The 14637-nt window shown below is 43.6% G+C and overlaps 2 protein-coding genes across 7 annotated transcripts in view; one reads left to right on the top strand and one right to left on the bottom strand.

The window, feature by feature from the left end:
* The window catches only part of AFG2A (AFG2 AAA ATPase homolog A), a 153154-nt gene extending 151182 nt beyond the window's left edge, over positions 1 to 1972 (bottom strand). The window contains exon 1 of one of the 3 annotated variants that reach the window (XR_009558125.1): positions 432 to 1969. Coding sequence is in view for 2 of the 3 variants with exons in the window: in XM_060278576.1 (XP_060134559.1) it covers positions 432 to 573 (142 nt within the window). In the remaining variant the exon portion in view is untranslated. Of the gene's footprint in view, positions 1 to 431 lie in introns of all 3 variants that reach the window. The other 2 variants (XM_060278576.1, XM_035112917.2) reach the window with 2 other exon arrangements.
* Positions 1973 to 2359: 387 nt separating this feature from the next.
* NUDT6 (nudix hydrolase 6) lies at positions 2360 to 14359 on the top strand. 4 transcript variants are annotated; one of them, XM_035112918.2, is made up of 5 exons: positions 2361 to 2665; positions 3266 to 3469; positions 5493 to 5548; positions 11147 to 11201; positions 13968 to 14359. In XM_035112918.2, the coding sequence occupies exons 1-5, from the start codon at positions 2416 to 2418 to the stop codon at positions 14357 to 14359; spliced, it is 957 nt and encodes a 318-aa protein (XP_034968809.2). In that variant the 5' UTR covers positions 2361 to 2415. The 4 variants fall into 4 exon arrangements, with proteins under 4 accessions (XP_034968810.2, XP_034968809.2, XP_060134565.1 ...); XM_060278582.1 differs by lacking the exon at positions 3266 to 3469 and adding an exon at positions 7050 to 7127 and having other exon boundaries at positions 2486 to 2592; XM_060278583.1 differs by lacking the exon at positions 2361 to 2665 and adding an exon at positions 7050 to 7127 and having other exon boundaries at positions 3406 to 3469.
* Positions 14360 to 14637: the final 278 nt, after the last annotated feature.

Raw genomic sequence — 14637 nt, 5'->3', positions numbered from 1 at the left:
CACAAAACTCAAGTTGCACTTTGGGAACTATAGAGCGGCATAGGAACTTACAACTCACTCGACTTAAATGAAGGAAGTTCTGCTTCCCCATTAAAGGAAAGGAGGGTCGAGGACAAAACTGCAAGACAGAAGAGTTCGGGAGGGAAAGCGCGGCATAGTTGCGAAAGCAATGATGGGTGAGTGCGTGCCCAAGGTTCATTTGCATGGAGCTCAGGGAGTGATCGTGGGCCAGTCCCACTTTCCCGGGAGGGGGGGCTGTGAACGGGAACAGGGAGGGGCGTCGAGGACGCAAGCAAACCATGCTTGCTTGGCTAATCGTAGTTGTTTTAAACAAGCTCCACATGATGCAGGACTACAACATCATTGAGAAAAAGCGGCTCCAGCTGAGTCGCTTAGCTCTGCCAGCCGAGGCTCAGGGCTGCCAGCCTTACCTTTGCTCAGGAACTCTGCAGCAGCCAAGCGCAGCCTGCCGGGAACCTCGGGAACCTCCTGCCGCAAGGCAAGCGGGGATGAAGCGGCGTCCGGGTGGGGAGGCCGCCCCTTGCTTTTCCTCTTGGAGGAGGAGGAGGACATGGCACCGGGCAGGAGGGGAGCACGCGGGAGGCGGCGCAACGGAGCCGGAGATGCTTCTTTCCCGAGGAAGGCCGGCGCCGCCCAAAGAGGAGCTCTGCTTGCAACGCGGCCGAGCGGCGCTCCGCGCAACCTCCCACTTCCGGACCCGATCGCGATCCTTGGTCTCCTCCATATGCGGGGCACGAATGGTGGAAGCACATAGGCGCCAATAGTAAATGCGAAACCAGAAGCGCCCCTTTCCCCGAGACGCTTTGAAAGAGCAACATTTTATAAAAAAATGTTTGGGTTTTTTGTTTGTTTTTTTAAAAAAAGTTAGCGCCAGGAATCAGCACATCTTTTAAGATGCGCAAATAGGAATCTTAGGGAACCATTCAGTTGAATCCTCTCGACTCCGTCTCAGAGGAAAGCTACCTTGCATCTCAGAGTTACAGAAATCCTACACAGCCCAACAACAAAAAGAACGCACCGACAGCACAGGACTCAATATGGCTAACCTGACCCAACAATACCACCCATCCCACGCAAGCAAATCTCACTGCCACCGGCGTAGCAACCCTCGATGACGCCTGGGCCGCCCAAAGTGGTTTGAGGTTTTTTCTACGCGCGAAGATATTGTCCCTCTATCGCTGTAACTCGGACCGCTTTGTCAACCGAATTCGATGCCATACCGGAATTGCCATTCGGAACTGCTTTGGGACTAAAGAGACCCGGCTCTTGAGCCACGTTCCCCGAAGAGGAAGGTAAGGCTCCCATGCCGCATCTGTGGCCAACACTTCCGGCCTCAAACTGAATTTGGGTTTTCATTTTAATTTAAAGCGGCGCTGTTGTTTTTAGCCAGCGATCTACAAACTAGAAAGCAAGTCCCGTTAAACTTCACTTTCAAGTCAAACACGCATAGCGTTAAACTGATAGTTGTCGTGGAGCGCAATTCTGTTTCTGTGCCTAACTCGGAATTCAATAGGGCTTATTCGCAGTTAGGTATGAATATGAGTGCACCCTTTTAATGTGTCCACTTAAAATTAAGTCCCATCGGTTTCAAGGTAAGAGGGTGCAGGACTACCGCTTTAGAGCGGTTTCACCTCCGCCTTCATCGCTTCACTGTTATTCTCACGTTACTTCGCCACTGCGGTTAGGCGTGACCGACTGGGACCTGGGAGACCCGAGCTCAAATCTCCACTCGAGCTATGAAGCTCAACGAATGACCTTGACCCAGTCACTGTATCTCAGCCTACCCCACAAGGCTGTTGTGGGTATTAGGAAGAGGAGAACCATGTTCGCCACCATGAGTTCCTTGGATGAAAAGGGGGGATAGAAATGCAATAAATTAAATAACTAAATAAATGTTAACAACATCCACCTCTCTCTCTCTCTTTTTTTGTAACAACAGGTGCAATCAATTAAATAAGTAAATAAAAAAATTCCTTCCAGCAGCACCTTAGAGACCAACTAAGTTTGTCATTCGTATGAGCTTTCGTGTGCATGCACACTTCTTCAGATACACACGAAATGCACACGAAAGCTCATACCAATGACAAACTTAGCTGGTCTCTAAGGTGCTGCTGGAAGGAATTTTTTTTAATTTTGTTTCGACTACGTCAGACCAACACGGCTACTTACCTGTAACTATAACTAAATAAAGTTTAACATCATTCATCCATCCACCACCACCCTCTCTCTTTAACAGCAGACATGCCGTGAGGCAAAGCGAACCGCCCCTACTTCGCTTTCCAGGAGGACGTGAGCAAAGCTTTACCCATGACTACCGGAAGTCTGCACCATTAGCCTTTCCCCCGTTTCCTATCTCTGAGGCGTTCGCTTGTTGCTGTTGCCGGAGCTGCCGCCATGTTAGGGGCCGGGTGGACGGCGCGGGGCCGGCGGCTCTTGCCGTTGGCTTGGCGGCTCTTGCAGCCTCGTCCTCAGCGCCGCGTTTGCTCGAGTGGGCGCCTTCGAGGAGACGCCGCCGCCGCCTCTGGCCTGGCGGAGACCGGGCTGCAGCCGCTGCGGGATAAGTTTGGCGGGGTGAGCGTGCGCCTGTCCCAGCTGCGTTCCCCGGAGAGCCTGGAGCCAGAAACCTTCCGGAGGTTCCTGCAGGGCAAGTGCATTTTGCTGAGCCTCTGGGGAGACTGGCGCTTCTTTGCAGGGTCTGCGCTCGAGCACCTGCCTGGCAGACCAAAGCTCGCTCATTTATTCCGCGTTTTCCCAACACTTTTTTTCCTGGTGGGCCATCAGCTTGCTGGTTGCGCAACACCGTCCAGTCAAATTTAACGATGATGCAACCTGGATTTCCCGATACAGTATAGGATTTAGAATCCCACCATCCGAATCATAGCTTCATATCCTGGCTTCTTACCCGGTTAGAATGGAATTAATTGAATCCATATTTAGTTTTCTTGCACAACGAAGGAGAAAAGCAACTGTATCTTGCAGCCAAATTGCCTGTTTTTTGTATCTCTCTACGAATACAGCCAGTGTGATTAATGCCAGCAGTTAGCTTTCAGATACAGTGGATCATTCAAAATGATAATTCACTTTAGCTTCTGCACATATTTTATCACTGAAGCAACCATAGCTACCCCACATGGTATAGAGGGCTTGATGTGACCTTCACTTGTTCCAAGCCTCCTAGAGCTAGCGAGCCCCACCTGGCCAGCAATAGACATCAGTGTTTTCTGCTGTGCTTCTCTCCTCCCAGATTCTATCAGGCAATGGAGAACAGAAGGCCACGTAGCAGTCTGGCTGCATGTTCCTATTCTACAAAGCAGATTTATAGCTGTGGCTGCAGAGCAAGGCTTTGCCTTCCACCATGCAGAATCGGACTCTGCTACACTCACCCTTTGGCTAGCAGAAGGACGCAGCAGGTTACCCCATTATGCTACTCATCAAGTAGGAGTTGCAGGTGAGCTTCAGAGAGAGAGAGAGAGAGAATTGTGTATTGTTGTCTGTGTTGGTGCTAACAGTGGCTTATAACTAGAGTTGTGGATCCTGCCTCAAATCACAAAATTTTCCAGACCACAAAAAGTTGGTTTAGGATTATAGCATAGCTAAAACAGTAGAGGGCAGCAAAGACAAAAAATAGTTTTTGATTTGTTTTTAAGGGCATGTTTGAGCATGTTTTCGAGCTTATGGGAAAAAACAATACCTTGGAAGTCGAACGGAATCTGTTCCGGAAGTGCGTTCGACTTTCAAAACGTTCAAAAACCAAATTGCGGATTCTGATTGGCTGCAGGAAGCTCATGGAACAAACTGGAACAGTCACTGTTCGGGACTGTTTGGGTTGGCAACATTCGGAAGCCAAAATGTTTGAGAACTAAGCTGTTCGAAAAACCAAGGTACGAATGTACAGTAATTAAAACATGGCTCGCCCACCCAAGTCTCAGTGATACAAACCAGATCCGCCTCCTCATCTACAGTCATGACTGAGGGAGGTCTTATTCAAAGTCAACCTGGTATTCAACAGGCGCTGCCGCCACAGACCTGAGAGGTAGCTAAAAGGACAAGCACAATTTCCCAAGTTGGACAAGGAGCTGGCACATGGCATAGTCACTGGCTGCTTGTGCTGTGTGCCTGTTATCTGGCCTCTCCTCACCCTACTTCTCCTTACCTAGAACCACCACAAATGAACATTTTTTGTATCAGTACCTCACTCCTGCAGGCTATTTCCATCTCCAGTGAAAATATAATCCTGCCTCTGTCAAGTGAAAACATACTGTAATCCTGAAAGCAGTGTCAGGGTGCATCTCAGTTTCTTAAAGAAACCCTGTTGTCTTCAGCGATTTTTGAAATATAATGGTAGTTAGATTTGCCCTAAAGCACTTATATTTCAAACAAACACTACTTCCTGCCTATTTCTGTGGTAACTCAATGCACAGGAAGATTTTAATAATAACATACTGTATGGTTATTATTTTTCGCGCAAACTTTTTTACAAGACAAAAGTAAAAAGGACATTATGATTGAAACAAAATTAAAATGTCCACTGAGCCATACACTTCATTATGTTGTTAAAAATAGCATAATGCTTTCAATATGTTCTGGTAACCTCTAGGTTAAATTACTGCAACGTGTTATACGTAGGGCTGCCTCTGAAGACAGTTCAGAAACTCCTGCCGGTGCAGAATTCGCTGGCCAGATTGCTCATTCACACTTTGTGCCATAGAAATCTGAGACTCCTTTTGTAAGACAAAAGTCAAGCACATTCTTAGCAGGTAGCTTCCAAATTAATCTGAGCTTTTGCTTTGCATCCTACATAAGATTCCACACCAACTAGAACACTGCCAACCATGTACCAGAAGGACAAAGTCATATCATTGTATGGAAGACTTATGACTAATTTCCTAAGGAATGTCCTTTCAGAATGTTACATCAGGGTTCCTCTTTCATTTATAAACCATTCCTCCCACACATAAAAGTGTGATTAGTTTATTAAGCGTGCATATGGAAATACTTTTGCTTTGGAGTCTATATGCCTTCATAAATGTAATCTCGTTGTCCTCCAAGAATGCAGGATGAAATGGAACATGCAGGCAGCCCACAAGAAGTCAGTAGCTAAACATGCATTCAGAAGCCACTGCCTGTCCATAAGAGGCTTTGAATTTTGGGTAAGGTGGGCAGAGAGACAGGGGGCAAAACTGATGCAGAGCAGAAAGATCAGGTGCACGCAAGGCACATTTTGACAGGGTTGTGGATCATCAGCCTCATAACTAAGAAACACCTGAGCCACTTGTTTCAAATTTGGGGAAGTGATTGCTATATTGGTCTCGTCACGAGAGATGGCATTTCCAATGGTATCTTTTCTCTAAAGAATCATCCTTAATTTCCCCCTCTCCCCTTAAAAGACATCCAATGCTTTGAATATAACATTCTATCATTGGTTCTTCATTAAAAATCAGAGGATACAGAAAATACTCTTTCTCCAACAGGTGCTGTATTAGATGTCCACACCGGGAAAGTATTGGTCGTACAGGACAGGAATAAAGTAAGTCTTTCACATTATCTAGAAGAAATTATTTGGTGCCGGAGACATACTTCCGCTTGCAGGAAGGTTTTGGCACAAGATCCATTGCATGGATTGCATTGCACGGTCTTGTGCATAAGATCTTGCACACCATCTCAATATGTGTCCTTGCTCAATGCCTGCAGTCTTCCACTTGCTCTTGCGCAGCATTTCACAGAACAGTGCCACCACCAGAATTTCTTCCTCTGGCCTATATCAAGATCCAGCCCATTGGCTTGAATGTAGTGAATTGTATTAACAAGCCTGTTTGACTTTTATATCATGTAACGGTTAAAAGTTAACTTTATTCGCTTCCATCTGTAGTGACAAAATGACAAAGGCCAATACTTTTGAGTGTAGATCATCTCTCTGATCATTGTTTTTGTCAATGATTAGTTGGGATAGCAATGGTCTGAAGTAATACTTTTTCATCAGCAAACTATATTTAGAAAGGGCAATTCTGTTCTGGAAGTTGCTAAACAATCTGTACAAAAGCTCACTGTGAGTTTTACTGGATTTTGATGCTGGCATTTTGCTTTTGCTTTTAGGTCATTGATGCTATCTTCATAATCTTTTGTTTAAACTTAAGGCTTGAGTGGGTTTTGTTTTTTCTGTTTGTGGAGCCTTGACACACTCTTTATTTGGTGGGTTGAAATTCAGCCATTTGTTAAATTAATAATTAGCAAGTGTACATTAAAAGTGAAGTGCTATGTATTCTCACTCCCCAGTGTCCCATTGACCACCACAGTGGAACACTTCTGAGTAAGAATGCCTTGGATCAAGCTGAACATGTCTTGTTTGTGCCTTTAAATGTTTCATAGCCATTACGGGATGTTGCAGACAGAATTACAGGGAGTAGATGGGTTTGGTAGAATCTAGGATGGAAACTGGAAGAAAAATTTAAAACATTAAGCTGCGAGGAGCAGCCTAATTTCTCTTGGTATTTTGGAAAAAAAGCAAGCTACATTTGAGGTTTTAAAAATAAGCTACTGGGCGTCTGCTGTAATTTGCTTGAAGAGAATTTATTAAAAGTTTTAGCAGAGACAGCAAGGCAGCCAAAACTGGCAGAGTAACTCTACTCTGTACAATTCACTCTGTAAGCAGTAACCCATGCTGAATTGTACATGACTTAAAGCTACAATGCATGAATCAATTCCATTGGCATACATGTGTTAAATCTAAATTAGACCTATGGACTTGAATAAGATAATAATAATAATAATAATAATAATAATAATAATAATATATTTATACCCCACCCATCTGGCTGGGTTTCCCCAGTCACTCTGGGCAGTTTACAACACATAAAAATTTGTAAAACATTAGTCATTAAAAACTTCCCTAAACAGGCTGCCTTCAGATATCTTCTAAATGTCATATAGTTGTTTATTTCTTTGACATCTGATGATAGGGCATTCCACAGGGTGGGCATAACTACCGAGAAGGACCTCTCTCTGGTTCCATGTAACTTTGCTTCTTGCAGTGAGGGTACCGCCAGAAGGCCCTCAGCACTGGACCGCAGTGTCCGGACTGAATGATGGAGGTGGAGACGCTCCTTCAGGTATACTGAAGTCCTATCAGTCTTATGGCCCCTACAATATTACTATGTTGGGTTATACTGGGGTTGAAGACAATGTAACGTAGTCATTGTAACCCACGCTCAAACATCATGACGTCGTTTGATGACGTACTCACATGAGTCATGCAGAGAAGGCACCAGTCGGTGGATAGCAGTGGCTGAACCACCCGTTTGCTAGGAAAAGGGGGCCAAAGAGGAAAAGGATTGGATTGACATTGCAATCACAACTGCCAGCACCATAGCCAAGCAGAGAGGGTTTTCTGCTATGCAACCAGGATAGTTGTAATTGAAACCAGGTAAGGCCAATAGCCATGATCTAGCGGGGCAAATACTAGGACCCCAGAGGCGCCCATCACATGCTTATATGGCCTGGCACTAAAAAGGTTCTGGGTCAGACAGCTACATCTACCACTGCTTCTCTTACCCCCAAAGCTTCTGATTGTTGTCCCCAACACACACATCGGAGGTGGAGCCAAGGAGTGTTGGGCATTGGATAGATAATAGTGGCTGTGGATGCCTCAAGCCTGTACTTCTCTTAATAGCGTGGGACCGAGGAGGTGCAAGAGCATGATGCTTTCAGCGCTGCCACCCATTCCCACCTCCCAGTAAGCTTTGAGGGGGCCCTACCTGAGTGAGGGTATCTTGTCTAAGGCTCCATCAAACCGGGTGTCAGCACCAGCCATGATTCAGCAGTGTTAGGCACCCTGGCCCTTTGGGATTGTCAATCATGGGGTTTAAACCCACTTATCTCCATGTTATACTGTGACCACTGTGGGTTCTTTTTCAAACAGAGGCGTGTTTTGTCTGTGACATCATGATGCATTTATAGCCCCAGCACAGCAATAAATTACGCATCTGAGCTGATAACCAGAATAGACCACTATTCATGGGGCTTGCCAGATTATTTAAACTGCACATATACACTTCACTGCTTGGCCTCATAGCTGAACCTGCCAAAGCACAAGTGTTAGTTGTGGTCGGGGTGGTTTCTGTAATGTGGAATTGGAAGGCAGCCACCGAATATCCATCACACGATAATTGCCTCCACTCACTACAAATCTAAGGTAGATATGAATCAATAACTTGGTTAATTAAACCTCCATCCTCTTAACAGTTTCAGGATCCAGCTATGTATCTTAAATTCAGTGGCAAGTATAGTTGATGAAAGATATGTTAAGAATGGCATAGAAATAATAAATTGAAATATAAAACCCTTAAGAATTTCATATCATATCTTAAAACCATTTATTACCTATACTAAAAAAATGCTGGGATAGTTAAAAATTCTCAGTCAGCAATCAAATTATATATACCAGGAAGCAGTTATTTATATTGTTTTCTATAAGGTCTTGCTTATTTTCAGTTACCTTCTGGTCGAATAATTGTTTTTTCTTCTTCTTAGCTGTACGATTAATTTTCAACTCACGCTAGCTATACAGCACATTTAATTAATGGAAAGGCAGGCATTATATGTTTCATTTGTAATTCAAAAACTCAAGGACAAATCCTCCAATGTAGCAAGTAATGTAAAACTGCCTGCATTTTGACAAATTGCCAGGTTAATGTTTAAGTTTGGCACACAAATTGTAAGCTGTTAACTGGCTACAGTTATATAGTTTGCAGCACAGGAAAATTCACATATCCCAATTTGGAAAAAATAACACATTTTTTTCTGGGTATCTGATGGGTGATGGGGAATATAATATTAATAGATTCAAGAACTAACAATTCCTCCAAAAAATATGTTTTAAAACACACTTTTAAGCAAGGGAGAGTGAGTTTTTGAAGAACCATATTGTACTTGTTAAGGATTTGGCTTTCTGCCTTTAAAAAAAAAGTTGCTTGAAATTTGCCAGCAGCTACTTTTAGATTCAGAAACAGTGTTACTGATTCCAGTGGTGTGGCCAAATGTATTGAAAGTTCAAAGCCTATGTATTTGTGTAACGGTGACCTGCACTGTGTTAAGAGCTGCACATGTGACGTCATGGCTGAAGAGCATTAAAATGCAAAACAGTTCCCAGTGATGAAAAGCAAAGTCTAAAGGCCCTTAGAACAAAATAGGTTACCCGCCAATTGGTTTTATATGTAAATGAGTGAAGAACCCATTAATATGCTATGAAGCAGGGGTGGGAGAGTCTGTCTGCACTCTGCTTTCATACCTTCATCTTTTTCCTTCTGATGGGACAGGCAATTTTCTGTAGTATGGCCCCTGTTGCATTATGGAAGCAGGTCACTCTCTCACACACACAAACACACTCTTGCTTAAGTAGAAGCAAAAGTGACCAAGATGCATTGCCGAGAGCTGAGGAGCGGAACCCTTTTGAGCGCCAGGGTTAATCCCCCCCTTGGGCAACCTCCTCCTCCTCCATACCCTACCCATCTGGCTGGGTTTCCCCAGCCACTCTGGGGGCTCCCAACAGAATACTGTATTAAAAACACAATAAAGGATCAAACATTAAAAAACTTCCCTAAACAGGGCTGCCTTCAGATGTCTTCTAAATGTCATATAGTTGTTTATTTCTTTGACATCTGATGGGAGGGCATTCCACAGGGCGGGCACCACTACCGGGAAGGCCCTCTGGCTGGTTCCCTGTAACCTCACTTCCCTCACAGAAGGCCCTCAGTGCTGGACCTCAGCTGAATGGTGGGGGTGGAGACTCTCCTTCAGGTATACTGAGCTGTTTAGGGCTTTAAAGGTCAGCACCAACACTTTGAATTGTGCTCGGAAATGTACTGGGGCCAATGTAGGTCTTTCAGGACTGGTGTCCTTCAGGACCTTCCAGGGGTCACATGTAGTTGGGGGCAGAGGCAAAAGAAAGGGATGCAACTCCTATTTTTATCCAGTAGGCTACATTCTACCCATGCATGAGCAGGGGCAGGGTGAATCAGAAACCTCTCCCCATGCACAGTGTCAGTGAAATAGCTAAGCATGCTCCTCTCCCCCAAAACCCTTGCTCATACTTCATGGCAGGAGCCTTCACCATGACAGGGAGAGAGCATACAAAACAATGGAAATTAGCTGCACTTAGATCCCATTGAAATCAATTGGGCATGCCATTCACAACTAAACAATGGTTGGTTTCAGTGTGGGCTGTGTGCAACAAATTGTGGATCCAACTAATTGACTACAGAAAGTTTTCCTTCTGTTACTGTGCACCGACCAAGTGAGTTGGAAGGATACTACTGCTTTAGGAAACACTCAGCGCCCCCCCTCCCCCAATAACCACACATTAATCTGAAGCTGGTCTAACAAAAATGGGAAAGAACCAGAAATATGCAATGCATTATCCCTGGGGTGCAAATCAAAGCAATGCATTCAATATACCTCTCCTTCTTTGTGACAAATGTCATTAGCAGTAGGTATCACACCATGCTGGTAAAAACCTTTATCCATTTGGTCTTTAAAAATTACACAAACACATGATTCATCAGATGGCACACAAGAACTTCAGCTTTATTTTTCAGCTTCATAACCAAAAATAATGTGGTACACATTGGTTATTACAGACACAAAAGAAAAATTCATAGCCAGTGCAGTATAGAACAGTACTATAATCAATCACTGTTTAGAAAATGTACTGATGTTTGCAAACATTGAAGTAGAGTATACATGATTAAATATTAGATTACATAGGCTCCAGTCCAACAGAGAGTTAGGTGCACTTAAGGCCATAGGCTTAAACTTTCCTGACTCAGCATTGGATTGTGGCTATAGAATATAACTACCTTTAGCAGCTTTTAAAAACTGTTAATGAGCAGCAATGTTGCAAGTATAAACCATCTAACAGTCATTAGACAAATCAGTGTATGTTTTCTTGCAATATAATAGACATCTACTATATGTCTATTATATTGCAAAACATGTAGATACCTAATTGTATTTTGATGCTCACATTTGCAAAAACAAAAGAAAGGACCAGTCAAGAGAGGCAGCAATTTATTTCTAGTGTCTTGTCAAACGAAACAGATTAACCACATGGTTGTTTTTACTCCCCTTTAAGACAACAAATGCATGGAAATTTCCAGGAGGATTGTCTGAACCAGGTGAAGACATTGGTAAGTACTTGGCTATTTCGGTAATTACATTAAGGTTGGTCCTTCCTCACCTCCCAAGTCGTCATGCCTGCAATTTCTTTGAAACTTGTTGATGGCAAATGGGAACTTCTGGCTGAAAGTAGGTAAAATGACGGATCCTATAGCACATTAAAATTGTTTGCAACCTTATTCCTAATAAGTAATTTTTCTTAATTTATATACACAAGGCATGGCATGATTTTATATCTAAAAGAATAACTCAATGAAAACTGTCTTAATTTACTAATCTAGTCATGACATACTTAACTTAGTATTTAGTTACACTGGAAGCATATGTTGATTTTATGAAACTGCTTTTTTGGTTAAGTGAGCATACTTTGTAGCCTACCAACCTAGGCTACACCCTTACCTGGGAGTAAGTCCCACTGAACTCAACAGGACCTATTTCTGAATAGATATCATAGCTGCCAAGTTATCCCTTTTTTTTAAGGGAAATTCCCTTATGCTGAATAGGCTTCCTCGTGAGAAAAGGGAAAACTTGGCAGCTATGTAGATATGTTAATCTCACAAAATATAATTTGTCTGCAAGGTGGAAAACAATGGTATGAATCAACATACCAAAGACAGAATAGCAATTTGGTAGCACAGCAAAGCAGTTAGCCAACATTTTGCTAACGCATCAACAATCAGCATGTACTGTGCAACTCACATTGTACTACATGGCATGGATTATGTGCAGGAGCAACTCCTATTTAAAATTTACTATGTTGTTTCTCAAGGTTTGTGGTGTCTTTGTATCGGATGATGTTCAAGGCAGGCTGTTGCAAATTTTGTTAAATGATACAAACGTTATTATGTCATTATTTTAAAATAAATGTGGCTGCCCTGACATTTTTGTAGGCCAAACCATGGTTTGCAAACCTGCTTCTAACCCAGCCAAAACCAAGATTCTGAAATGGTTTCATGCTAAATACAGCTAGGAAAAACGTTTGTACGTAAATTAATGCTAACCTTAGATATCCCCAGACTTGAAAGAGAGGGGAAACAGCATACATAGGAAGGGAAGAGTGTCATGATCACTAATCTTTTTGAGGGAATTAAGCAGCCCCTGTAAGGCAGGCTAGAGGAATTGATTTAGAATCTTACATTTTAATATCTGCCGACTTCCTTGGCCTCAGATGAAGGAAACTCAGAACAGGGAACAAACTCAGAACAAATGGGGAGCCCACTTGAACATTTGAATGGGAGACATAACTCTAGGGCCATAAATTATCTTATACAGTCATACCTTGGTTGTCAAATGGAATCTGTTCCGAAAGCCCTTTTGGCTTCCGAAAACGTTCTAAAACCAAAGCGCGGCTTCCGATTGGCTGCAGGAGCTGCCTGCACTCAATCGGAAGCTGCTGAAGCCGTGTCGGACATTCATGTTCCAAAGAACATTTGCAAACCGGAACACTCACTCCCGGGTTTGCAGAGTTCGGGAGCCAAAATGTTCGAGTCGCAAGGCGTCCAGGATCCAAGGTACGATTGTAATGTCAGTAACGCCCATTGCTTGATCACCCTTAAATCCACAATGAACTCTTGCAATAACAGGCTACTTATTACTTGGAAGGCGTGGCTCTGTCTTCCACATGTGCTTCTAATTCTAAGTGCCACTGTATAACCCAGGGGTCCCCAGACTTACGCGCAGCGAGCCGGAGGGCAGGGGAGTGCGCGCCCGTGCGCATGCGCACACACACTGGCGCACTGGCACGCTTCCCGGTCGGAAAAAATCGCCGAAAATCGCTTGTGCGCATGCGTATGGGCCTCCCCCGCCCCGGAAGTGCACCGGAAATGACCTCTTCTGGGTCGGGAGAGGCCCATACGCATGCGCACAAAGGATTTTCGGCGATTTTTTCCGATTTGGAAGATCGCCGCCGCGCTGCGTGCTGTAAGAGCGGGCGGCGGCAGCGGGCGGCGGGGGTCGTCGCGGGCCGGATTGAGAGGCCAATTGGGCCACATCCGGCTGGGGGCCGTAGTCTGGGGACCCCTGGTATAACCCATTTTTTTAGTTTACTTATGGGCATTGATACTGTGTATCACCCATGATTAAAACCACAGAGTGATCAATAATTACACATCAGACATATACCTAATTTCATAATTCCTAAATATGCATTTGCTGGACTGGGCTTTTAAAAATTATTTTTAGGGCCACAAACACATTTCCAAAATTTTTAAGTTTTACATATCAGAAATTAATTAATGCCGCCTATATACAAGGCCAAGGTTGTGTTTTCTAGCTCTGCAGTCTTGTGTTTTGAAGCCCAGGGATAGCTCAGTCGGTAGAGCAGGGGACTCTTAATCTCAGGGTTGTGGGTTTGAGCCCCACGGTGGGCAAACTATTCCTGCATTGCAGGGGGCTGGACTAGGATGTTTCTAGTAGTCCCTTCCAACTCTACAGTTTTATGATTCGGGTCGTACCTATGATTAATCATGAATGTGGAGCTCAGTTTTTAAAAAGCACAGAAAACTTTGCCAGCAATTGCTTTGTTTGGTGTAAGGTGGTTTCATATACATTGCATTTCAAATTAAAAACACCTGCAGTAGTGTTTTTATAATATCTACAACCAAAGTATTTTGTGGAGAGGTTTTTTTTTGGGGGGGGGGATATATTTTTCACTCAGCCTAACAGAGGGAGGGGTGGTGCTGTTGAATGCAATCTAATGGCAAAGCGAGAGAGATGGAGGAGAGAATTATAGTTAATGTTTTTTTAAAAAGGGAATTCCTTCTTTTCCTCCTCCTTAGGGAACACAGCAGTTCGAGAAGTTTTCGAGGAGACTGGCATTAAGTCAGAATTCAAGTCCCTCCTAAGCATACGGCAGCAACACAGACACCCGGGAGCCTTTGGCAAGTCGGATATGTACATCATCTGCCGAATGGAGCCTTCCTCTTTCACAATCAGTTTATGCCAACAGGAATGCCTGAGGTGTGAGTGGAAGGATCTAGCTGAGCTTGCCAAGACACCAGACACTACTCCAGTCACCAGCAACATTGCTAGATTGCTTCTTTATGGGTATAGGGAAGGGTTTGATAAAATTGATTTAACCGTGAGAGAATTTCCATCTGTGTACACAGGCCTTTTCTATCAGCTGTACCACAGGGAGCTGCCAGAGAATTATAGAAACATGACAAGTTAGCAACACATTTTAGTGTTATTTTTTTGGCTTAGAAAAAAAATCCCTTGTACTAAAATATACGTATATCCTGTTCCAAATTAAATTCCTTTTTCTACCTTCTAAAAGGATAATATATATTATTTCATTTGAAATGCTACTGTTTCTCTAGCTATGCACATTTTTAATCCCCTTTCATCTGAATGGCCCAAATAATAATTATTTTTTAACTCTACCCCCAAACCATCAAGTTGGAAACAAGCGTAATATTCAGTTGGTGCCTTGGTGTTCCAGCCTGACAC

This window comes from Zootoca vivipara, chromosome 9, assembly GCF_963506605.1.
Source record: "Zootoca vivipara chromosome 9, rZooViv1.1, whole genome shotgun sequence".
NCBI lineage: Eukaryota > Metazoa > Chordata > Lepidosauria > Squamata > Lacertidae > Zootoca > Zootoca vivipara.
This window is presented reverse-complemented; position numbering and strand designations above follow the sequence as displayed.